The sequence below is a fragment of the Stegostoma tigrinum genome, chromosome 22, assembly GCF_030684315.1.
Source record: "Stegostoma tigrinum isolate sSteTig4 chromosome 22, sSteTig4.hap1, whole genome shotgun sequence".
Taxonomy (NCBI): domain Eukaryota; kingdom Metazoa; phylum Chordata; class Chondrichthyes; order Orectolobiformes; family Stegostomatidae; genus Stegostoma; species Stegostoma tigrinum.
In genome coordinates this window covers 28,290,703-28,317,620 of record NC_081375.1, presented here as the reverse complement: position 1 = coordinate 28,317,620, position 26,918 = coordinate 28,290,703, and the positions used below count along the sequence as shown (strand labels likewise).

Here is a 26,918-nt window from a genome sequence, read left to right as displayed (position 1 = left end):
TGGCCCATATCCCTCTAAATCCTTCCTATTCATATATCCATCCAGACATCTTTTATTTGTTGTAATTGTAATAATATTTTTGGTCTACACTAACTGGGGATCATAATATGAACATTTCTATCTCAGAATCTAGAGGGAGTGAAGTGTGGTAGATTTCTTTGGCAATCCAGTGGGAAGAGGAGATGGTGGATTGCTTAAAATGGATCTTGAATGTGAAGTAGTAATCTGTTTGCAACATGATGGGGTGTGGATGGGATGTGACCATTCTCTGATCATCAGGACAAAGAATGAGTTCAGGTTACTCAGACTATCAGATATAAATTTATGCCATCAATGTTCAGGTATTTGGAATACAAAGCAGGAGCTCAAATTGATTTTGATAGTGATCCCTCGAAGTTGCACTGTTATTTCTCTGCTTCATTGCCTGCTTTAGCTCCTTCCAAACCTTGGTTATATTCTGCAGTGTCAGACACTGAAGTGCTTATCAATAAACCATTATTGTCAGTCATCCCTACAATATTAGTCAGAGCTGTCAGTTTGGAATATTTGAGTTTGTGTTTACGTTTGAGTGACTCAACATATGTAAGAAAACATATCAAAACAGCCAGCTTTTAATACCTGACTGTATATGAGATAATAGTTGGATTTAAAATCATTGCTCTGAGCAACTGGATGGAAGAACATTAAAAGAAAATGAGGTACTTTGGAAGGATACTTTCCTGATAACCCTGTGTGCATGGGCCGAAATGACAAAGTGAATGGTGTGATTGGCAGTGCGATAAAACCGTTCAGCTTGAAATCTTGCAAGCTCTTCTTCTCTTTATGTGACGAGTTCAACTGACTGATCCGTGTCAGAGGGAAATCAAGGGCTCTGTTATCAGAATATTCAGCCTGTTTCCTGCTTTAAACTATCAATGCAACAGCTGGAAATGCTGACAACACTGCAGTACTCAATCACAGGCTATAATCAAGTATTTATCAATTAATTGATCTCTGGTATTTTCCTAGGTAGCACAATTGAGATTTGCTGAAATGCTCTGTGTACTAATGGTATGCTTTACAAAGCGGTATTATTTTATAAGAGCTATGCTCATTAGTTGCAATAGTCGTTTTCAGAACAATGGGCTCATATATTTGGTAATTATTAAACCTTGCCAATTTGGGACAATAAGCGCTGACTGACTTTAGATCCTGAGGGATTCCAGGAACATTTTTGTTCCTGGCCTCACCTGGGAATTCAGTAGTTTGGAATATTACAGTTCTTTTCTAAAGTTCACTGGCAAATGTTTCTTGCAAAATAGGATGATGAATATCTGCATATACAGTATATAAACTGAGACCAAAACCATTTTGACTCTGAGAAATGTTATAAATTTGTCCTGTGTTCGTTTCAGGGTAACCAAGAAGCCACAGCCCCTCCAGAAGCGATGGCACAGCCCTACCCCCCTGCCCAGTACCCTGCGCCACAGAACGGAATCCCGGCGGAATATGCTCCAGCACACCCGCATGCTACTCAGGACTATGCTGGACAGACCACGGTACCGGAGCACGCCATGACAATTTACACACCAACACAGACGCATTCCGACCAGCCTTGCACTGATGCAAACACACAGTCCTTAACAGGCACATCTACAGTACCGGTAAGTGCCAATTGTGAAGGGCATGGAAGGACTGGACAGTCAGAAGCTTTTTCCCAGGGTGGAAGAGTCAGTTACTGGGGGGCATAGGTTTTAAGGTGCGAGGGGCAAGGTTTAAAGGTGATGTACGAGGGTAAGTTTTTTACACAGAGGGTGGTGGGTACCTGGAACTCACTGCCAGGGGAGGGAGTGGAAGCAGATACGATAGTGACTTTTAAAGGGCATCTTGACAAATACATGAATAGTTTGGGAATAGAGGGATACAGTCCCCGGAAGGTTAGGGGGTTTTAGTTGTGACAGGCAGCATGTCGGTGCAGGCTTGGAAGGCCAAATGCTCCTGTCCCTGTGCTGTAATTTTTCTTTGTTCTTTGTGCCCAGTCTTGGTTCTGTTAATGGGCCGAACATGAGTTGTGGGCCCAAAACAAACCCTTTTTAAGAAAACTGAAGTTCATTTTGAAACAATGAAAAATATCCTCACACAGAGATGAGTTGGACAGTCTTTTATCACACTCTTCTTGCAATCTCTGAGGAGCTCCCCTGTAAGCACTGGCTGGATCTCTCCGATGCTTGCTGCTGCTAGGTGGGGGCAGAAGGGAGAGAGAGAAGTTATGGAGCAGGGAATGGTGAGAGAGAAGGCTGCTGAGAGAGAGTCTGGAGGGTGTTGGGAGGATGCGAGGTGAATTTGAAGAGAGAGACAAGCTGTAAAGAAAGTGAACAAGATTTTAGCCTCTCAATTCGGGGAAATTCAGCTATATAGGAGCCAGGAAAGCTTGAATTCACTGAGGCAACTAATTCCTTGTAAATGAATGTGGAATGTCTAGCTTAAGGTCATGTATGTTCGGGTAGCACAAGAGGTGAGGAAAAAATAATGAATATTATTGAAGTGAACCCTGTATCGTTTATATCTGAGATGCAACAAAAAGTATAGTAACTGCCAACTTTCCAGCGTTGTGGATATGTGAACGAAATTCATGAGTTGTGATCTCATGAAGGCATGTTTAAGGTGATGGTTTTTTATGTGCAGGATTGTGTCAGGCATTTTCAAAAAGAAAAGTTTGTTAACTTCTGCCTGTAGTCTTCAGCCGAATTGAATATTTTGGTGCCTGAAAAATTGATGTGAAATTAATTTTGTGTTGTTGCTAATTATCAAGGATATTGGTATATTTGTCTAATTCTCCTTCTGTTTGAGCCCAAATACTCATATGTCAATACAAACACAATTGCACCACTGAACAAATGTATTCGAGAGAATTACAAAGTTGCCTTCAAATAAAAAAAAGTAGCACTTGAGAAAATCTCATTGAGAACCATGGGGTGGTGGGAGATTATTTTGATCCCTGTTCACAATCCTGAAAGATGTGAGAAGGAGAGTTAAAGATATGGGTGGTGGTAGTAAAGGTGGAAAGTAAGGGACCTGGAAGCAGGAGAAACACTGAGCCCTGTTATTTTTCTCCGTAATCCCAATGACAGGGTAAGTGAAACTCTGACTTAGAGTTAACTTACAACATTGTAGCCCAAAATATGCTGGCAATGTCTCATCATATCAGTTGGTAAAACTTCTGTGCTCTCATCATAATAAATGCCCAAACACACTAAAAATAATTCTGCCCTGTATATGATCTTTAGCACCAATATGAAAAGGTACACTATATAATGGTTCATCCAGCCTGGTACTAATTGGAAAAAAAGATCTACAGACATTGAATCTAAATCACAATTCAGCAAATGGGAAATTCAGATTAATTAATTTCATTTAGTTTAAAATAAAAATCTCACATCAGTCATGGCGACCATGAAACTGTCAGGCTGTTGTAAAGATTTATTTGCTTTGTGAGTGTCCTGTAGGGAAGGAAATCTGTTGCCATCACCTGGTCTGGCCCACAGCTGTTTGAAATGGCCAAGCAAACAACTGAATTGTATTAGAACACAGAACTGTAAAGCACAGTACAGGCCCTTTGGCCCATGATATTGTGCTGACCTATTATCCTACTATGATCGATCTACCCTGCATACCCTACATTTTACTATCCTCCATGTGCCTAGCCAAAAGTCGCTTAAAAGTCTCCAAGGTATCTGACTCTACTACCACTGCCAGCAGTGCATTCCACACACCCACCACATACTGTGTGAAGAACCTAGCTCTGACACGTCCTCTATACCTTCCTCTGATCACTTTAAAATTACGCACCCTCATAATAGTCATTTCCGCCCTGAGAAAAAGCCTCTGACCATCCACTCTATCTATGCCTCTCATCATTCAAGAAGTTGGCTCATTACTTCTTTCTCAAGAGCAATTAGGGAAGAGCAATAAATACTGGTCTTACCTGCAAGGCTCACAGCTCTTAAAAGGATTAAAAAGATAGACAAAGTGCAATTTCTTTTTTTTTAAATGAGGCTTGCACGAATCAAGAATGTAGCTTCAAAAATACCATGAATATAAATTCACAGCACTGCAGAGAAAATGCACTGTCCAGTAAACTTTCTTTCATACATTGTGTGCTGTTTGTAGGAGTATTGTGCTAAAACCAAATTTCAAGTGAATGCTGAGGGTTTCACAAGTGTGATTACATTTGGAGTTAGGCAGCATGGAAACAGGCCCTTTGGTCCAACTTCTCCATGCTGATCAGATTTCCGAAACTGAACTAGGCTCATTTGCCAGCATTTGTTCCATTTCCCTCTGAACCCTTCCTATGCATATACCCATGCAGATGCTTTTTAAATGTTATAATTGTACTCACTTCTATCATCACCTCTGGCAGCTCATTCCATACACACTACCATCTGTTTGCAAATGTTGCCCCGCAGGCCCCTTTCAAATCTTACCCCTGTCACCTTAAATCTGTGCCATTTAGTTTTGGGCTCCCTACCCTGGGGATGAGACCTTGTCTATTCACCTTAGATATACCCTTCATAATTTTATAAACATCTATAAGGTCACCCCTCACCCTCTGACCTTCCAGGGAAAAAATGTTCCAGTCTAAATATCCCTTCCTTATAACTGAAATCCTCCAGTCTCTGTAGCATTGTTTTAAAGCTTATTTTTGCACCCTTTCCAGCTTAATAATATCCTTCCTACAGAAGGGGGGCCAGAATTGTACGCAATACTCCAAATGTGGTCTTACCAGTGTCTCACACAGCTGTAACATGACTTCCCAATTCACATACTCAATGACTGAAGGCAAGCTTGCCAAGTGCCTTCTTCATCTTTCTGTCTACTTGTGACATCATTTTCAAGGAATTATGTACCTGAACCCCTTGATCTGTCTGTTCAACAGCGCTCTGCAGGGATCTCCCATTAACTGTGTAAGTCCTGCCCTGGTTTGTCTTACCAAAATGCAGCACCTCGCCTTTATCTGAACTAAACTCCATGTGTCATTTAATGGCGAACAAGCCCAATTGATCAAGATCCCATTGTTCGATTTCATTTAGGACTGATGGTTTTTAACGACCACAATGTTCCCTTTAATAGTTATTAGCCTATTCTTTCTCTCCAGCATCTTTGTATCATTTTAAGTTGGTTACGCTATTAATAGGAGTTTAGAATTTAGCAAACAGATGGAATGCATTTATTAGCAATAGTACTGCATTTGCCAGGTAGGTAAATTCATATTTTTTGCAATTAAATAATAAGAAGAGCTCACATTTCTTGGGTAAGATGATTCTATTTCCACTGAGAACACAGGGATTTCAAAAGATCGCTGCCTTGGCTAGATGTTTTAGGGATTGTTCCTGAAGTAGTCATAACATTTAATAGGTCAAATAAAGAACAGTTTGATAGAAGTAAACTTTGCCAGATTTTCATAATGAATTTAACTTGATACTTTTGTTTTAAAAAATGCTGAACCCGTGCCAGTGAATTCATCATAAATTGACTGGATCTGACTATAAAACTATTTCTGCACTGCTGTGCCATGAGGGCATTTCTGGAAGTGTGGCTCTCTGCTAATAATTTCAATTATAGGCAATATATCCAAATGTCTATCAGCAGCAAAGTCATGTTCAGTGCAGGCTTATTAGGGAATATTAGAAATTTCAGTGTGGAAAAAAGCTATTTGGCTACCCTATCTCTGTCAATGCTAGCTTTGCATTAGATTTAACAACCTGAATTTATTTTCTGCCCTGTCATAACTTTGGAGTTTAAATAACTCCCACTAAAATGCATTGATTTGGTTCAGCTTCTACGGTAACTTGACCGAATGTTTGCATACTCTTACATCCTTTCACTTGCTAATGTGCTAAAAGGAGGGGAGCAAAGTGGTGGGGTAAGGCAAGATCGGGTCCTGAACACAAAACTCGAGCACCTGGGCTTTCTGGTGTACTGATGTGGCTCCAGAGCACGGGACATTTTTAGCCCTGGAAGTCATACTGATTGACAAGTCTGATTTCTCGTAAGGAGCCTCCGATCTGGGGCTCCAATCCTTGGTGCCACGTGGAAAAGGTAGTACCATTTCGGTGGAGTCCTAACACAGACATTGATGAGGGAGGGTTGTATGGTGAAGGGAGTCTGGTAGTGAGGAAACTTGGCATTCAAGAGGATGTGTTTTTGTCCCTCCTGAGGGTTGCTGGACTGAGAAGACATTTGTGTTCTGCTCAAATGCTGTTCTCTCCCCAAAGCAGCTGCCCCATTTCCACAAACTTCAGGAAAATCCAACTAAATATTGCAAATGAAGGCTAAATCAAAGCACAGTAATCTTAAGGAAGGGTTTTCAACCTGGAAAGCAGGGTGAAAAATTTAATATAATGCAGCCTAAGACAATCGTGTTTCTTCAATGAATTCCCAATCATAAGTGATTGGTAGCAGAAAAGATGTGGTATGATTTTAAATGAATGAGTTAACAAGCCAAACAAAATCACTTGTGTGTCTCCTGCAGGTTGGTTCCGATGTGTCATGGAGCAAATATCACAAAAGTTGACCTTTGCCTTCCTGGCATTGAGAACTGATAGCTAGTAACCCTAATAGATTTAAATTCTTGACAGAAAATGGAGTCTGCTATTACTGGAAATTGGTATATGTCAATAAGATGCCTCATAGATCTTTAAAATGGATAGATGGTGATATTATGCCGGGATCTACTGTCAATGCTATGAAATTAAAATTGACCTAACTGTCAAAAGTCCTTTAAAGACAGCAACTGTCCGTTAATAACGCCTTCAATTCTCACTCATCCACTGACTATTGCATTCTTCTGAACAGAAACCAGAAAGTCGAATTGTTTACTTGCTAATTTACTATCAGAAGCGACTGAAATCTGACGTTGTATGTTTAAATTAGATGTAATTACTTTTAGTACATTTAAAACTACCAACAAAAGGAGGGACTTCCATTACTGTTTGAGGCTTGAAGGATACAAAATGAAGTACAGAAAATGTATTAATCCAAAGGTATGTACTCACAGTTCGGTGTCTGAAAAATAGTGTTTTATCCACTTGGACGCACAGCGAGCAATATAAAATACATAATTGTACAAGCTCAGTTGCAAAACATTGATTGAAACGTGGCCAAAAAGTAAATGCCACACACTACAGACTAAGCGGTCTGGCCCTTAAAGCTATGGCAGGTTTAAATGTGGATATTGAGAGGGATTTGGAAAAGGTACTTCTGTTGAGTGGAAAATGCAATGAATTTTCAGTTTTCAAGGCTTTTTAGTTTCTGTTAACTTTATGTATAGCGTAGCCTGTTGATTGAAAAATAGACAGCTCATGTAAGGTGCTAAGTTTGACCAGTATTTTCTGTGTGGCCCTCTGTTAGAATGACATTTGTCCACATACTTTCCAGCAGGTCTGTCCTGGTACATCACTGCCAGCAGGAGATGCAAAAGCGTGCAGTGCCCTCTACAGGATAGTTTCTATCAATGTAAACAGGGCAGGCAGATTGAAGGAATCGGGGGCCCCAAACTGAGGAGCCTCAAACCCAGTGAGTTCACAGGTTGTGTAATTGGACTTGTAAGCCCTGCCTCGTCTATGACAGCCATGGTGACTATAGAGAGAAGGCACACTAGCACGGTGAGATAACAAGGTGAAGAGCTGGATGAACACAGCAGGCCAAGCAACATCAGAGAAGCAGGAAGGCTGACGTTTCGGGCCTAGACCCTTATTCAGAAGAAGGAACACTCGAACAGTACTTGTACTGAGGCCCTTGATGTGTGTGTACACGATTGTCTTTTTCTTTGCCTTGGTCTATTGGTCTTGGTTAAGTGAATTCAGTTCTAAGACCCAATCACTGGCTCCGAAAGCAGATGGAAAATGATCAGAACATCCTTTCCTGTTCTCTTAAACCCAACCCCTTCCACACACACCCCATCCCCAGGTATTAAGATAAAGTTGCCATAGTCTTATTGTATATGGGGCTGCTTTCTCTCTCCTGAGAGAGATGACGGGTGGTGCTTTAACCTGACGGTCACCACACCTCAGTAAAGGGAAAGGTTGAGAGGGAGGATCTTTCATGGTAACCTCAGTGGGTACGGAAGTTCGCCCCATGTTATGCATTACAAACTAGCCATCCAGCGACAGAACTATACTGACTGCACCCATACTCCCCACAACTGAGATATAAACTCCACCATCACAGCTCTTCATCATCTACTCTTTTAATTCCTCCCCTTTCTCAATTCAGTATCTCTCAATCCCGCCCAGCTCCATCCCCTCTCTTGTAACTACTCCTCCCTTTTTTCACAACCTTAACTCCCTGCCGAGCTCCCTCAGTTCTGAGTTCTACTTGCCCCTCTCCACCTCTAGAACAACAGCAATTTTTAAACTTCAATACAGGCTTACAGTGGGAAAGGAAATGTCTGGGAAGCACCGATTTTACGAGCAGCACAAAGTTTCGGCCAGGAAATGAATTTATCTTAAATTCAATGTCAAATGAGAAATGGAGAACCTAATAAAGAGGGGGAGAGGAAGTTGCAATCCACGTTGGTCATAAATGACAGTAAGTAGTTAGTCTCACAGTTATTTCCATAGAAAAGTCCATATTAATATAGAATCCCTACAGAAGCAAAACATCCAGCCCATTGTGTCTACACCACCAATCCTCCAAACAGTATCCCACCCAGGCCCAACCCCACCCCCTGTCTTAACCTTGTGATCCTGCATTTCCCATGGCTAACCCATCTAGCCTCCACATTCCTAAACTCTATGGGTAATTTACCACAGCCAGTCCACCTAACCTGCACATCTGTAGACTGTGAGAGGAAACTGGGGCATTTAGACAAACCCACATAGGCACAGGGAGAATGCCTGTGTGGAGTTTGCATAGTCACCGAAGGACATATACCTCGCAAAATTTGCTATAAAGTGAGCAATTAACCACACAGCTATCTCCATAGAAAAACCCAGATTAATGTATCGAGCATAATTTGATATAATACATAGAATCATTGAGCTGTACAGTATGAAAGCAGACCATTTGGTCCAACTTGTCCACGCTGACTTGATATCCAAAATTTATCTAGCCCCATTTGCCAGCATTTGGCCCACATCCCTTTAAACCCGTCTTATTGACATACCCTTCAAAATGCCTTTTAAATGTTGTAATTGGACCAGCCTCCACCACTTCCATTGGCAGCTCGTTCCATACATGCATGCACCACCCTCTGCATGGAAAAGGTTACCGCTCACATCCCTTTTTAAATAGAAGAAAAATCAAAGTTAACATTTCAGTTCTGGGGACCCTTCCTCACAATTCAATGTGGCCTAACCAATGTCCAAACAGCAGCATCATGACCTCCCAACTCCAATACACAATGCACTAACTAATAAAGGCAAGCATACCAAACACAACCTTCACTATCCCATCTACCTGTGACTCCACTTTCCAAGGAACTATAAGCCTGCACTTCAAGGTCTCTTCATTCAGCAACACTCCCGGGACCTTACCATTAAGTGTAAATGTCCTGCCCTGATTTGCCTTTCCAAAATGCAACACCTCATATTTATCTAAATTAAACTCCATTTACCACTCCTCAGCCCATAGGCCTATCTAAGTAAAGTTTCATTGTATTCTGAGGTAACCTTCTTCGTTGTCTACTACATCTCCAGTTTTGGTGTCATCCTCTGACATTCACATCCAAATCATTGATATAAATGTCAAAAAGAAGTGGACCCAGCACTGATCCTTGTGGCACACTGATAGTTACAGGCCTGTAATCTGAAAAGCAATCCTCTACCACCACCCTCTATCTCCTACCTTTAAGCCATCTCTGTATCCAAATGGGTAGTTCTTGCTGTACTCCGTGTGATCTAACCTTGCTAACCAGTTTACCATGTGAAACCTTGTTGAACACCTTAATGAAGTCCATATAGACCACACTGTGCCTCTGTCAATCATAAACACAAAGTTTCGTGTCATGTAAGCTATTCATTTTAAAATAGTATCACTCTGACTGTATTGTTATTCAGCTTTTCTTAACATTTATTCTCCTTTTGTCACATATGTTTCCTGCTAATAACAGCTGAATTTGTCGGTGAAGAATTTAACTGATAGTTTAGAGAAAGACATTACAGTAGCCAGTTATGGATAGCAACCAGACAGGGTCAGAATGAGAAAGAAACCCCAAAATGGCCAATAATCTGTTTCTGTCATCATTCAAATAGCAACAAATCTATGCGAGGGAGGTGATGACTACATTTTCTTTCTTGACCTCCATCTCACCATCATTCAGTGATCTGAAGATTCAGGGCTCAGAATTAGTTGTATTTTCTTCAGCAGCACAATGATAACTAGCCTTGTGGTATTACGGGGGTGGGGTTTGCCTCTTCTTATCCTTAATTATTTTTGAGGTTTTAGCTTAGATTATTTTGTGGTCAAGTCACAAATGCCTACACATTCAGAGTGTACAACAGACCACAGGAGACAAAGTAGGAAATCCAGTTTGCATCCAGTCTAGTTTTATACCTTCATCGAAATTCTTGGATAGGTCTTTGACAAGTAAATAAACAAACTTGTATAACTTTAAATTTAAAAGCATTGTGATTTTAACGAGCAAAAGACTAAAAAGCAAATATTGCAACCATTATCAGTTTAAGCTACAAATAATTTCACATAATATAACGTATGAACAAGCAATAATATCAACTTAACTAACCACTAATCTCACAATTTGTAAAAACATTTTAAGTCATGCAAAAAAGAACAAGGTGTAGAGCTGGTGAACACAGCAGGCCAAGCAGCATCAGAGGAGCAGGAAGGCTGACGTTTCGGGTCTAGACCCTTCTTCAGAAATGGGGGAGGGGAAGGGGATCTGAAATAAATAGCGAGAGAGGGGGAGGCGGATAGAAGATGGATAGAGGAGAAGATCAATGGAGAGGAGACAGACAAGTTAAAGAGGTGGGGATGGAGCCACCAAAGGTGAGTGTAGGTGAGGAGGTAAGGAGGATGAACAGGTCAAGGGGGCAGGATGAGGTTAGTAGGTAGGAGATGGGGGTGGGGCTGGAGGTGGGAGGAGGGGTTAGCTGTGAGGAAGGACAGGTTAGGGAGACGGGGACGAGCTGGGCTAGTTTTGGGATGCGGTAGGGCGAGGGGAGAGTTTGAAGCTTGTGAAGTTGAGGTGGGAGGAGGGGATAGGTGGGAGGAAGGACAGGTTAGGGAGGCAGGGACAAGCTGGGCTGGATTTGGGATGTGGTAGCGGCAGGGGAGATTTTGAAAATCAAAATACCCCCTCCCCCACCACATCCCAAAATCAGCCCAGCTCGTCCCCGCCTCCCTAACCTGTCTTTCCTCCCACCTATGCCCTTCTTCCACCTCAAGCCCCACCCCTATCTCCTACCTATGAACCACATCCCGCCCCCTTGACCTGTCCGTCCTCCCTGGACTGACCTATCACCCCCCTAACTCCCCACTGACACTCACCTTTGCTGGCTCCATCCCCACCTCTTTGACCGGTCTGTCTCCATTCCACCTATCTTCTCCTCTACCCATCTTCTATCCACCTCCCCCCCTTCCTATTTATTTCAGAAAACCCTCCCCCCCTCCCATTTCTGAAGAAGGTTCTAGACCCTTCCTGCTCCTATGATGCTGCTTGGCCTACTGTGTTCATCCAGCTCTACACCTTGTTATCTCAGATTTTCCAGCATCTGCAGTTCCTACTATCTCTTAAGTCATGCTATCTTTCTTTTTCAATGTCTTGCCACTACAAAAAAATGTACTAATCTTGACTACCTCCCTCAGGAGTTCCAATTGGCCTGTTCATTCTCAAACTTTCAACTTGACTCCTAGGTTCATACTTCTATTAGATCTTAAGAAAGACTTAATGCAGCTCACTGGTGCCTGAATAATTGAACAGGAATATTCTTTTAATAAACATTTTCAATCAAACACCAGCTGAAACAATCACAAAATTATTTTTGATTTATTCTTATCTCCAGCCACCGTTTGAACCATTGATTTAATTTGAGCTGGGGTCAGGATTCAAGCTGTCATTAATTTAAAAAGAACTTCTTGCACTCCTTGGCAAAATTTAAAAGGAACAGCCTCTGCTCCAGAATCAAATAAAACGCTTTGCCTTGATTCTCCGAAGGCAGGTCTGAGCCATAATCATAGAATCTGTACAGTGTGGAAGCAGGCCATTTGGCCCATAGAGTCCACACCAACTGTCCGAAGGAGATCCCTCCTGGACCCCCCCCCCCCCCCCCCCAATCACTGTAACCCAGCATTTCCTACGGCTAACCCACCTAGTCTGTACATCGGCTCACTACGTGCAATTTAGCACTGCCAATCCAACTAAGCTGCACATCTTTGGACTGTGGGAGGAAACTGGAGCACCCAGAAAAAACCCATGCAGACACAGGGAGAATGTGCAAACTCCGAACAGACAGTTGCCTGAGAGCAGAATTGAATCTGGGTCCCTGGTGCTGTGAGGCAGCAATGCGAACCACTGAGCCACTGTGCTGCACCATAGTGCTGCGATCTCCACTGTGGGTAAGGCAAGGAGGCAGATCTCGAATCCACATCAGCTGGGATGGGGATCAAATCTCATGTTGCTGCTGTCAATCTGATTCATTCCAGCTGTTCAGCCAAATGAGCCAACCCACCCCTACCAAAGGCGTCTGGGTTGCTGTGGCAATGAATGCTTTTACATCCGTTTTGCAGACTGGAGCTATAAATAGTGATGGTGTAGACTCCAATTTCTTTGTCACATGGCTAACCAGAATTCTCTTCCTGTCTGTCATTGGTTTCTGTTCAAAGGGACTTGGTCTCATAATAAATGTACCTTCTTTGCACATTGTGTCTTTATAGGACTTAAGCCCAAAGCTCCTAGCTCAGAGGCAGGGACTCCACCCACTGCACTGCAAACACCCTTTACAAACAAAACACTGTGGGCTTGATCTGTACTGAACTGAGTGACCAGAATTTTTTTAATTGTTTGTTTGTGGGGGTAGGGGCTGGGGGGATTCCAAAAGCTCTCAGATTTCTGGAAGCGTAGATTCTTCCCAAATGGTATTGAATTTTCACTTCTCGATGTCCACATGGTGCAATTGTCCAGTTTTCTCCCCAGGTATCAGCCTGGTTGACAGAATTGGTTTTCAACCAGAAGGAAAATCAATGGTTAGAGGGCCATCAACAGTGTTGAAGGAGAGACTGATTTCAGGGAGCGGGAAGAGTTGGGGAGAGTGTGGGTGGAGGGTTGAGTCAGTCAGAGGGCTGCCACTCCCAGAGGTCACAAGATGAAGAGTTGGGCAGGCAGACGGTGTCAGAAGCTTGAGGATGAAGGAAATGGAAGCTAGGAGTGTGCAACAGATTTGATGCCTAGTGAAATACTGGCATCCTGACAGGGAGATAGCTGTTGCGGAATATCAAAGGTGTGATTTAAGACCTCAAGGGGAAGGTTATCGGGGGCATGTCCGATCTCAAGCATTCATCAGGCAGGCACCTGGGATCCAGCATGTTGGATGTTGGAGCTGTGGCCTGACAAGAACCCAATGGACTTCATTTGGGTCTTAAAAGAAATAGCTTTTGAGATCGTTCATTTGCGTTAACTTTCCGAAGTTCCCTGAATAAGTTTGGAACATACCAAATATAGCTGTTATATTAGAAAGGGAAGTATATGAGAAAGGGAAGGAGACTGAAAACAGAATCTACAGGCTGCTTACCATCTATCATAGAGAAAATATTATGAGGTAATATTAATGAAGTCTTAACAGGGCACTTAGATCCATTCAAGGTCATCAAGTAGAACTAACAAAGTTTTTTTTTGAAAGGAAAATCATGTTTGAAAAATCTGTTGAAGTTCTTTGATAAGTTAACACTTGCTATGCATAAGGAGGACCCGGTGGATGTTTTGTAATTGGTGTGGGGAATGGCATATTGGCTAGCTAATAGAAAGCAAAGAGTAAGGGTAAATGAGTCCTTTTCAGGTTGGCATGGTGTAATGAGTGATGTGCAACACCGATCACTGCTGGGACTTCAACTGGTTATAAGTTATATCAACAGTCTAGACAGAGCAGCAAAAGGTATGGTTGTCAATTTGCTGTCAACCCAAAACCGGCTAAGAAAGAAAGTTGTAAAGGAGGCACAAAGTTATGAAAAGATATAGATAGGATAAGTGTAGGGGGCAAAGATGTGACAAATTGAGTATAACATGGGAAAATGTAAAGTTGTCTATCTTGGCAAGAAAAAAAGTATAAATGCTGGGGCACTGCAGAGCTCTGAGGCGCTGAGAGATTTAAGAGTCTTCATGCACGCGTCTCAAAGCATTGTATGCAGCTACAGCAAGTAATTAGGAAAGCTAATGGAATGTGATCATTTACTGAGAGGGAAATGGAACACAAAAGCAGGAAGGTTATGATACAGAAGACTGAGGCTGTATCTGGAGTGATGCGCACTGTATTGCTCACCTTATTTAGGAAATGATAGAAACATGTTGGAGTAATTTAGTGAAGATTTACCAGACCAGTACCTGGAATGAGCAGATTATTTCAGAACTGGACAGAGTAGGCTTGTATCTGTTGGAATTCAGAAGGGTAAGAGGTGACTCGGATGAAACATATAAAATTTTGAAGGGTAGATGTGGAGGGGGTGTTTCATCCTTTGAAAGAATTTATGGGTCACAATTTAAATATCAGGGGTTTAAAATTGAGATGAAGCAAAACAATTCTCTCGAGTTGAGTTTTTGGAATTGTCACCTTCAAAAGGTGGTAGAAACAGAATTTTTGAATATTTTTGAGGGAGAAGAGATTTGTTAAACAATGGGTTGAAAGGTTGTCCCCTTGTTTAAGAAGGGTTGCAGGGATAATCCAGGAAATTATTGACAGGTAAGCCTGACATCAGTGTTAGGGAAGCTGCTGGAGAAGTTACTGAGGGATAGGATCTAATTCCCATTTGGAAGAAAATGGGCTTAACAGTGATAGACAACATGGTTTTGTGCAGGGAAGGTCATGTCTTACCAACTTAATAGAATTCTTTGAGGACGTGATATTGATTGATGAGGGGAAGGCTGCAGATGTCGTATACACTGACTTCAGTAAGGCGTTTGATAAGGTTCCCCATGGCAGGCTGATGGAGAAAGTAAAGTCGTATGGGGTCCAGGGTGTGCGAGATGGATAAAAAAACTGGCTGGGCAACAGGAGACAGAGAGTAGTAGTAGAAGGGGGTTTATCAAATTGGAGACCTGTGACCGGTGGTGTTCCACAGGGATCTGTGCTGGGATCACTGTTGTTTGTGTTATACGTAAATGATTTGGAGGAAGGTGTAGGTGGTCTGATCAGCAAGTTTGCAGATGACACTAAGATTGGTGGAGTAGCTGATAGTGAAGGGGACTGTCAGAGATTACAGGAGAATATAGATAGACTGGAGAGTTGGGCAGATAAATGGCAGATGGAGTTCAATCCGGGCAAATGCAAGGTGATGCTTTTTGGAAGATCCAATTCAAGAGCAAACTATACAGTAAATGGAAAAGATAACAAAGTGTGGAGCTGGATGAACACAGCAGGCCAAGCAGCATCTCAGGAGCACAAAAGCTGACGTTTCGGGCCTAGACCTTCATCAGAGCTACTTTGTTATCTTGGATTCTCCAGCATCTGCAGTTCCCATTATCACAGTAAATGGAAAAGTCCTGGGGAAAATTGATGTACAGAGAGATCTGGGTGTTCAGGTCCATTGTTCCCTGAAAGTGGCAATGCAAGCCAATAGAGTGGTCAAGAAGGCATACGGCATGCTTTCCTTCATCGGACAGGGTATTGAGTACAAGAGTTGGCAAGTCATGTTGCAGTTGTATAAGACTTTAGTTTGGCCACATTTAGAGTGCTGCGTACTGTTTTGGTTGCCACATTACCAAAAGGATGTGGATGCTTTGGAGAGAGTGCAGAGGAGATTCACCAGGATGTTGCCTGGTATGGATGGTGCTGGCTATAAAGAAAGGTTGAGTAGATTAGGATTATTTTCATTAGGATTATTGAGTAGATTAGGAGCCTGATTGAGGTCTACAAAATCATGAGGCGTATAGACAGGGTGGATAGCAAGAAGCTTTTTTCCCAGAGTGGGGGACTCAGTTACTAGGGATCATGAGTTCAAAGTGAGAGGATGAAAGTTTAAGGGAGATATGTGTGGAAAGTTCTTTATGCAGAGGCTGGTAGGTGCCTGGAACGCTTGCCAGCGGAGGTGGTAGACGCAGACACAATAGTGTCTTTTAAGATGTATCTGGACAAGTACATGGATGGGCAGGGAGCAAAGGGATACAGACCGTTAGAAAATAGATGACACGTTTAGACAGAGGATCTCAATCGGTGCAGGCTTGGAGGGCCCAAGGGCCTGTTCCTGTGCTGTAATTTTCTTTGTTCTTTGTTTTTTGTTCTTTATCGGGTTGTGGGGTGGAATGTGGACTTGTGATTACATTCAAATCAGCTGTGATTTTTTTTGAATGATGGAGCAGGCTCAAGGGGCTGATTGGCCTACACCTCTTGCTAATTATACGTTCATATGTAAACACCTGGAGCTGCCATCCAGCTTCCAACACCCAGGGCTGGCAGAACCTGTGAATGGAATTGGAGGGATATCCCAAGTGTCATAGTGGCAATTTATCAACAAGGCAATCACAGGCCAGATGAAAATTTCTGAAATTCTAAACGTAGGAATGTTCAGAATACGCTGTATTCTAACATCTAAAAATTAATGGAAAAATCCATTTTACATATTGAGGAAATGTTGCATAATTTATTTTAATTTGCTTTTTGCCACTGTAAACATTACAACATATTTCATCAATATTATGTTACTATTTTATTTGGGAAAAAAACTGTGGCATTTGATCCATACCTTTTGATAGTTAGTTTTGCGGCCTTTAGATTTTCTTGTTTTTGGGTGGGCAGGGTTCTCCTCTGAGCACCACCTTTTAATTACATTTCAAGCCATGTTAAGCTGGAAATTTCCCCCAAAAAATACAACGATGAGCTGGGTGCCCTGTCTATTTCAATGTGTGTTACATCCCAGAGATATGCATATTTCTTTAGAAGGAACATTGGTGTAGATGTAATGGGAATAGAACAAAGAACAAAGAAAATTACAGAACAGGCCCTTGGGCCGTCCAAGCCTTGATTGAGATCCTCTGTCTAAATGTGTCATCTATTTTCCAAGGGTCTGTATCCCTTTGCTCCCTGCCCATCCATGTACCTGTCCAAATATATCTTAAAAGACTCTAATGTGTCTGCGTCTACCACCTCCGCCGGCAATGGGTTCCAGGCACCTACCAGCCTCTGCATAAAGAACTTTCCACTCCTAGCTCCCTTAAACTTTCCTCTTCTCACTTTGAACTCATGACCCCTAGTAATTGAGTCCCCCACTCTGGGAAAAAGCTTCTTGCTATCCACCCTGACTATACCCCTCATGATTTTGTAGACCTCAATCAGGTCCCCCCTCAATCTCCATCTTTCTAATGAAAATAATCCTAATCTATTCAACCTCTCTTCATAGCTAGCACCCTCCATACCAGGCAACATCCTGGTGAACCTCCTCTGCACCCTCTCCAAAGCATCCACATCCTTTTTGGTAATGTGGCGACCAGAACTGTACACAGTACTCCAAATGTGGCCAAACCAAAGTCCTATACAACTGCAACATGACTTGCCAACTCTTGTGCTCAATACCCTGTCCGATGAAGGAAAGCATGCCGTATGCCTTCTTGACCACTCTATTGGCTTGCGTTGCTACCTTCAGGGAACAATGGGCCTGAACACCCAGATCTCTCTGTTCATCAATTTTCACTAGGACTTTTCCAATCACTGTATAGTTCACCCTTGAATTTGATCTTCCAAAGTGTATCACCTCGCATTTGCCTGGATTGAACTCCATCTGCCATTTATCTGCCCAACTCTCCAGTCTATCTATATTCTGCTGTAATCGCTTACAGTCCCCTTCACCATCAGCTACTCCAGCAATCTTAGTGTCATCTGCAAACTTGCTGATCAGACCACCTACACCTTCCTCCAAATCATTTACGTATATCACAAACAACAGTGATCCCAACACAGATCCCTGTGGTACACCACTGGTCACAGGTCTCCAATTTGAGAAAATCCCTTCTACTACCACTCTCTGTCTCCTGTTGCCTTACCAGTTTTTTATCCATCCAGCTAGCACACCCTGGACCCCATATGACTTGACTTTCTCCATCAGCCTGCCATGGGGAACCTTATCAGACGCCTAACTGAAGTCCATGTATATGACATCTACAGCCTTTCCCTCATCAATCAACTTTGTCACGTCCTCAAAGAATTCTATTAAGTTGGTAAGACATGACCTTCCCTGCACAAAACCATGTTGCCTATCACTGATAAGCCCATTTTCTACCAAATGGGAATAGATCCTACCCCTCAGTATCTTCTCCAGTAGCTTCCCTACCACTGACGTCAGTCTCACCGGTCGATAATTACATGGATTATCCTTGCTGCCTTTCTTCAACAAGGGGACAACATTAGCAAGTCTCCAGTCCTCCGGGACCTCACCCGTATCTAAGGATGCTGCAAAGATATCTGTTCAGTCCCCGGCTATTTCCTCTCTCACTTCCCTCATTAACCTGGGATAGTTCCTATCCGGACTTGGGGACTTGCCCACCTTAATGTCTTTTAGGATACCAACACTTCCTCCTTCCTTATGTCAACTTAACCTAGAGTAAGCAAACATGTGTCCCTAACCTCAACATCTGTCATGTCCCTCTCCTTGGTGAATACCGATGCAAAGTACTCGTTAAGAATGTCACCCATTTTCTCTGACTCAGCGCATAACTTTCATTCTTTGTCCTTAAGTGGGCCAATCCTTTCTCTAGTTACCCTCTTGCTCTTTATATATGAATAAAAGGCTTTGGGATTTTCCTTAACCATGTTTGCCAGCAATATCTCATGTCCTCTCTTAGCCCTCTTAATGCCTCGTTCAGATTCGCGCTACATTCCCGATATTCTTGCAAAGCTTCGTCTGTCTTCAGTCGCCTAGACCTCATGTATGCTTCCTTTTTTCTCTTGGCTAGTCTCACAATTTCACCTGTCACCCATGGCTCCCTAATCTTGCCTTTTCTATTCCTCATTTTCACAGGAACATGTCTCCCCTGCACGCTAATCAACCTCTCCTTAAAAGCCTCCCACATACCAAATGTGGATTTACCTTCAAACAGTTTCTCCCAATCTACATTCCTCAGTTCCTACCGAACCTTGGTATAGTTGGCCTTCCCCCAGTTTAGAACTGTTCCTTTAGGGCCACTCCTATCCTTGTCCATGAGTATTGTAAAACTTATGGAATTGTGGTCACTATTTCCAAAGTAACCCCTACTGTAATATCAACCACCTGGCCGGGTTCATTCCCCAGCACCAGGTCCAGTATGGCCTCTTCCCGAGGTGGACTACATACGTACTGCTCTAGAAAACCCTCCTGGACACACCTTACAAATTCTGCTCCGTCTTGACCCGTACACTGAGTGAATCCCAGTCAATGTTGGGAAAATTAAAATCTCCCATCACCACCACCCTGTTTCTCCTACACCTTTCCATTATCTGTTTACATATTTGTACCTCTATCTCACGCTAGCTGTTGGGAGGCCTATAGTACAGCCCCAACATTGTTACTGCATCCTTCCTATTTCTGAGTTCTACCCATATTGCCTCACTGTTTGAGTCCTCCATGGGGCCCTCCTTCAGTGCGGCTGTGATATCGTCTTTGACCAGTACTGCAAATCGTCCACCCCTTTTACCTCCCGCTCTATCCCGCCTGAAGCATCAATATCCTGGGACAACTAGTTGCCAATCATGCCCTTCCCTCAACCAAGTCTCAGTAATAGCAATAACATCATACCTCCAGGTACCGATCCAAGCCCTAAGCTCATCTGCCTTGTCTACTACACTTCTCACATTAAAACAAATGCACCTCAGACCACCTGTCCCTTTGTGTTCATCATCTGCTCCCCGACTACTATTCCCTTTAGTCACACTGACTCCATTATCTAGTTCCCTGAGGCTTTCGTTACCACCTATTTTCTGTCCAATATTTGGTTCCCATCCCCCTGCCACATTAGTTTAAACCCTCTTTTAAATACTATCCACTATAATTCAGTAAAGCAAAATTACCGTGCTAAAGGGATTAATTTGCTGTATTTACATAGCCTGAGTGTATGAATGAGCACGGTGAGTTAAACCTAGTCCCAAATATTACAATTTGTGGAATTTTTATTTTAGAAAACATAGAAAATCAGAGCAGGAGCAGGCCACTCAGCCCATTTACAACTCCTCAGCTGTGCTGTTTGTATATCTAACTCAGTACCCTGCTCCCGCTTTTTATACCCTTTGGTCCCTTTTTACCTAATTAACTATATCTAACACCTTCTTGAAAACATTAAATTAAATTTTAATAAAATTTGTCATTTTTGAGAGCATCACACCACATGAAAAAGAACCAATACATTTCCATTATCTTTCAAACTTTTAAAGATGTGTTTTAAAAAGTGGAAGCGAATCAGTAGCAGAGGGCGGAATGAAAACTGGGAGAATGGACCAGTCTTTAGAATAAGCTGTGAAGCTCTTTAAAAAAAAATCACAGATCATAGTGGCCCAAAATGTGCTGTCAAAATGATAACGAGTCTAATAGTGTTTATGTTATATACATAGGGAGCCAGAGTAACTCTCAACAAAGGCAGTGAAGAATAGTGCAGGCACCATTTCAGTTCCTCAAAAATCACCTGCAAAATATTAAAATACTCTTGTTCATTTTCTTTTCTGGGTGTCATGCCATTTACAGTTAGCCATGTTAAAGAGAATTGCCCAGTCACAATGAATGTTAAACATTTATTCTTCACTTTAACCAGTCAGGAACTAATTACATCCTGTCAGCTAGCACCATTTCTTTTCATTATTTAAATCCTTTATTATCTCTGGCTTGGAAAAGAAAAATACACAGAGGGTTTTTTGAAGGTAAAAGCCATTCTGTTGATTTTGTTTTTATCGCTTAGAGAAGCTGTGCAGATTGAGAAGGTGACTGTCTCTTTTAACAAGAGTTTTTTTTTGCAAGGGTTTTTAAATCATTTGAGGTTAAGAGCCACTCACTTTAATCAGCTGCAATGTATCAGTTTGGCTGATGGCCATACTGATGGCTTCAATTATGTGCTGAGTCGCAGCTACCAGCATTCCAGAAGGGAATTCTGCAGAGGATAGCACTTCAGAACAATTTCCCAATAAAGACAGAGCAGACAGGGAGTGCTGTATTAGTGGCTTTCCAGCACGCGGATCGGGCAGCTTTCATATCATCTGAGAGGCTAATACAATTAAAGGATTGTTGTGATGTTATCAGGAGAAACAGGGCATGTTAGAACTTGGTGCAAGGGAGACAACGGCAGCCTTCTGGCTTAAGGTCCACTGGCACTGATAGCCTGACAGTCCATGATGAATAACATCCAATAAGTCCTCTACTTCCCATGGGGTTAAAGTAGATGCACACCAGCTCCAGCTTCCCAAAGGCTAGAGTAATTATAGCATAACTCCCAGCAACAATGAATGTTTTCATTTGATTTGTACTCTTGTTTGATATGATGCAGCAAATTTCAACAACCTGCGGAGTGCATTTTTGTGTCAATTTGCATCTCAAAAATGCAGCTCCTAATAATAAAACTGAGACAGTTGCATCCCTAACATTTTAGAAGCTAAGTCACAGCAGATGGGTAATGAGCAAACAGGTTTAGACATGAGTCTGTAAATCTCAAAGCAATTGACAACGAAAATTGTCAAGGTAAGCTGATGTATGCATTAAGATCATGATAGCCATGCATTAAATCTTGGAGCCATACCATTGTGTTGTGGCAGAAACAAAACTTCCGATTTAAAGCAGACTTCAGGTAACAGCATAAACAGTCAAAGATGAATTTAACATTTATTTTAAAATGAATTATGAGTGAATTTTGAGGAATCACAAATTTTACTGGCTCAAATTATGCTGCCAAAAGGATAATAAAGCCAATATTACTCATGTATGTACATTTGAGAAACACAGTAACTTCACCTGAAGTCAGGTGTACAGTTAAATGCAGGAAGTGTAAAATTGCTGTCATGCCCAGCCACTTGGCTGTTAGCTTTGTGAAAATGGCATCTTGTTGTGTGACTCCATATTCAAATGTATTCAACAGAATGACGTTCCTACACTTGCATGTGGAAATGAAACTTAAGACGAGTCATATCTTTTAAAGTACCTTTTAACCATGCTATAAGAGTTAATTACCAGAAAGATTGACTATTATAAGCACATTTAAGTTTTAATTGGAGATTTCATTCAAATTACACTTTTTTTTCAATTTGGTCTTTCTTCTGTTGTTTTCTTCTTGATTCAATCTTTCTCATTCTGTACCTGTTTCAATATTGAATGCGCCCACTTCTAACTTACACTTCCTTCTTGGCCTTTGTCCTGTTACTTTCAGAATTCTTCAAACTAATTGGTTAAGGAGTAACTTTCTTACTGTGTTCATAAAAGCTCCAGATGCCCATTTCCGATTTGCATTTTCACTGATTTGCAGGGCATCATATCAGTGACATTTAGCAGATAAAAGTAGGACTGACAAACAACAGGACCAGTTGATCACCTGAAGGAATTTTTAGGCTAATGCCTACATGTACCACTTTCATCATCCCCAAGACTTTACAGGTCATTTATGTGGAAACTGTGAAAAAAAATTACTCTTTTTTTTATCAGGTTAGTAAACTAGCAGAAAGATTCTTCCCATATGTATAATATTAAATATTTCAAAAGTCTCTAACCAGTCCCATCAACCCATTGACAGTTCAATTCTAAGTGGAAGTGATGAAACTTTTTACCTATATCTTTCCTTCTATACTGTCCACTGGACAAGCCCAAAGAATTGTTTCTCACATTTGCTATTTTCCTGTTGATGATACTGGCCAGTATCTATTTTTAATTAACCTATTATTCCCTGACTGTTGGGGAGGGCCCTCTTGTGTTGCAGTGGTAGCATCCCTCTCTCAGAACCGATAGACCCAGGTTCAAGTCCCACCTGCTCCAGAGGTGTACAATAACATTTCCAAACAGGTTGATTAGAAAAGTGGGTACAATATGACTGTGGAGCAGCTGAGAGGTGGTGGGGAGAGATAGTACTGCCCCATTAAAAGGCCACATCTCAGGCCAGCAAGCTCTCCGTAATGATCAGCTTCTCTCTGTGCATTAGATTTTGAAATTTGGCCCACTGCTCTGCATGAAGGTATTAACCCTTTCAGCCAGCTTTTTCTCAGTCCAAAGAATTAATAATGAAATTCAATTAAGTATTAGTGGAATGAAGCCGATAAAATGGTTTGCTGGAATTTCTTGCTTCTAAATGAATTATTGATTGTTAAGTAACATTTACAGTCAATGTGTTTTAACCATAAAACGTTTGTCATCTATTACAGTCCTAGGTGTCTGTTTTGGATGCGGGAAGAGCTCATTACAAAATAACTTTTGTCTACAATTACATCACTACAGCTAAAGAATTATAATTACAATGTGCATTTAGAATAAACAAAGAAAGACTCGGTGGCTCAGATTCCTGTGCTTAACCAATTCAGCTCTACAACATTCAATACTCAAAGTAGGCTTTGATAATGTTGTTTCCAGGTTAATGTTTACAAATTTAAAAATAAACTAAGTATTTGTTCTTGCCTCTAAAATGCACTAAATCCTTAAAATTAATGCTGTCCTTTTAAATAATTTCAATTTATTCTAAAATGTCACATTGAATCCCAAAGCGTTTAAGTCGCGTTAACCTTGCAATATCCCACCCAAAGCAAACCAGAAGTGATGCAGACCTAACAGTACGATCCGCCTACACATCTGTAACAGCTGGCCAGCTCAATCATTTAAAATAATATGCAAATCGGAGTACAGCCGCTATCTTTCCATTGTTCCCTCTCTCGCTGATCTACCAGTTCCCTTTGGGCTGTCATAAAGCATTAGCACCAATTCAGGACATTGAGGAGAACAGGGAAATGGGTTGAAAGGCATCCACAACTGAGAGTTTCAAATCACCTTAGTTACCTAATTAGCAGCATTGTCCGTAGAATCATTAAAATCTTAGTTCCTATGTGAATGAACTGGTAAGGAAGAAAACAAAAATCATTCAAAATTGTTTTAACAGTGTTGAAGTGGAGCAGCAGTTTTCTAATGGAGCTGACTTTTTAAACCTCAAGCAGACAGCCCCTGTATATTTCAGCCCAGCTGCAGCCTATGGCTGTTTCTCAAAGAGCCCAAATCAGATATTGTTCACCTCCAGCTCAGCTGTAATGTTGAGAAAGCAGAGTGCTCCTGTGTTTGCCATTTGATGAGTTGCCTGAAATTTGAGTAAATTGGAGGTTGGAGAGCACACCAGTGGAAAGCTATTCAATTCTGATACTTGTTTTGCTTTTTATATAAATAAATAGTACAAACTACTAAATAGATGCAACAATGGACAAATAAAAGGAAGATCAATAGATAGTATTCTTGCCTCTGGGTCAATACATTCAGACCTAATCCATGACTTGGATATGTAATTTGGTCTGGTACTACAGTACAACCCTGGCTGGGCTGCATTGTAAAAGATGCCTCCTTTGGGTGTGATGTTAATTAATATCCTGACTACTTGTCCTGATGGTTCAGCTGAAAATGAAAGCACATATGGCACCATTTGAAGAAAAGAAAGGGATTTCCAGGTGTCCTTACCATAATTTCTCCCTCTACCTGTCACCAATTTTGTGGTTCCAAGGGATATCAATCATTTCTTGAAAGGTTACTGACCTTAGAGTGGCTAAGTAAAAGGATTACTCAAGAAGATTTCAGGTTTCAATAATTTCACTGTAACAAATGAACTAATAGCAACATTGGTGGAACAATATTTAGAAGACAACTCAATACTCTAAACCTCAAAAACACTTCACCATTGAATATTAACATTGATTGAAAATCCCTCTCCACTGGTATAGTTCATTGTGTCCTTCATGTGGATATTTCTCTGGACTCAAGACCAAAGCTGCTCATCAATTCCTGATGACTTGCTTCTTTCTTATGCTAGTCAGATAATTTCTAATCCCCAACTGACTGACTAAGGGGAAAAAATTGGGGATTCTTCCTTCTATTCAAGCTAGGCAAATCTTTCACTTTCATTTAAATCCTAACGATCTCAGTCTCTTCAATATGAGTGTGAGCTCTCACTTATGTTTCACATGGTGACTGACAGAGCCAGAAATTTCTCTGCTTAAACACAGAATTAGCTATCTCAACCTTCTCTCTCTCTGTCTCTCTCTCGACCTGATCCTTTCAGGACTGTAATACTCAAACATTTACTGTCAGTGCTAACCAGTGAAGGATGGTCAGTGATGTGGTATATTAACAGACTGTGGACACCCACAGACTAAATCCCCATCAACAATCAGGGTGATTGGGGCAAAATGAGTGGAATCGATTAAAAGTACACAGCTGGAATTTGCACTTGAATCCTTTTCAGAAAAAGGAATGCTGCAGGAGCAGAACCCACTGCCTTCCTAATGTTGCAATGAGTCTTCCATCACATGTTGCAGGCATTTATCTTATTTCAACTTACCAACCATTTGGAATCATTCTGAAATAAATTAATTTAAAGACTTCTCCAGAACTCAAATTTTTAATTGCCTTGTCCAGCATTTCAATAGTTACCATTTGCTACCAAAACATATGAAAAGTTGTCATTGTATCTGTCCTGGTTTAATTACATTTTCTGTGGAAATTAGAGCAAACAAAACCCTCAGCTATTGGGTTGTAATTGTCCCTTAGACTCCGTTGCTCAAGGATCATCACACTTTCCAATCGTGTATTTTTAAAATCATTCTCAGTTTTGTAACATGAGAATCTATTTCTGAACACTGATGAAAATCCAGGTAAATATTTCTTAACACTGATATTTGTATTTCTTAGTTGAAGTGATGATGAGTCCATAAGCATTTTCCTTCATGACAAGTTCATGGTATCAGTGAAGCTATCAGATCACAGTACTGAGCAGAAGTCACATTAATTCATCTCGAAAGGGAAAAGCAGAGGGCACGTCATTTTCAGCAGCTTTCATGAACCCCCGAATGGCTTTTAGTGAGCATCACAATCAGAGATTTTGGAGTAGTTTCTCTGATCAGAAATGTAGGGCATGGAATTGCTAAAGTAATCGCAACTATCTATTCAGTTCAGTGAGGATAGTAAGTTGTTACATGTCATAAAATCATCTTGAATAAATGCCACTTTAAAGTTTCCCGCTCATGTCTTGCAGCTTTAAATCTCAACTTTTGTTCCAAAAATAATTTTTATTGGAATTTGCAAAACAGCCACTAACACTTTATACACAGATCAACTTCTAATCTCCACGGGTACAAAGACAGTTTTAACACTGCATTAATATGTTCCAGGTTTCCAAAAGACAGATACAATGTGTCAACACCAACCGGCATTTTCACGTTAATATGAAAGTTAGAGGCAGCAGGATTTAGAGGTAGCCCTGTCAGGCATATTTATCAAAAAACGAAAAATGAAATGTTTAACTACGTGACTACTAATATTTTGATTTTGTTGTTTTTTGTGGTGCTTCCAATATGTTTCTGTTGAAGGTGGTGCAGTTTTTCATCATTGGCAATCTGAGTATCAAGAAAGGCAGCCCACGAAATGGGTAGTTCAGCGCAAACCGGTACAAAATGGTCAGCAATATGTGACCCTGAAAGTAAAGGCCCATGTCTCATATTAAAAAATGTCAGAGAGATTTTCTCTTTCCCCCACCGTCTCCCTACCTTTAGATTAAATAGAAACAATCTCATCTTGTTCTTTACTTAGTGGAATAAAGA

General features: G+C 41.3%; 1 protein-coding gene across 26 annotated transcripts in view; it reads left to right on the top strand.

The window, feature by feature from the left end:
• Positions 1-26,918, top strand: part of rbfox3a (RNA binding fox-1 homolog 3a) — a 509,932-nt gene that overhangs the window by 337,710 nt on the left and 145,304 nt on the right. For all 26 annotated transcript variants that reach the window (XR_009447076.1, XR_009447075.1, XR_009447077.1 and 23 more), the window contains one exon: positions 1,395-1,643. Coding sequence is in view for 23 of the 26 variants with exons in the window: in XM_059653718.1 (XP_059509701.1) it covers positions 1,395-1,643 (249 nt within the window). In the remaining 3 variants the exon portion in view is untranslated. The remainder of the gene's footprint in view (positions 1-1,394; positions 1,644-26,918) is intronic.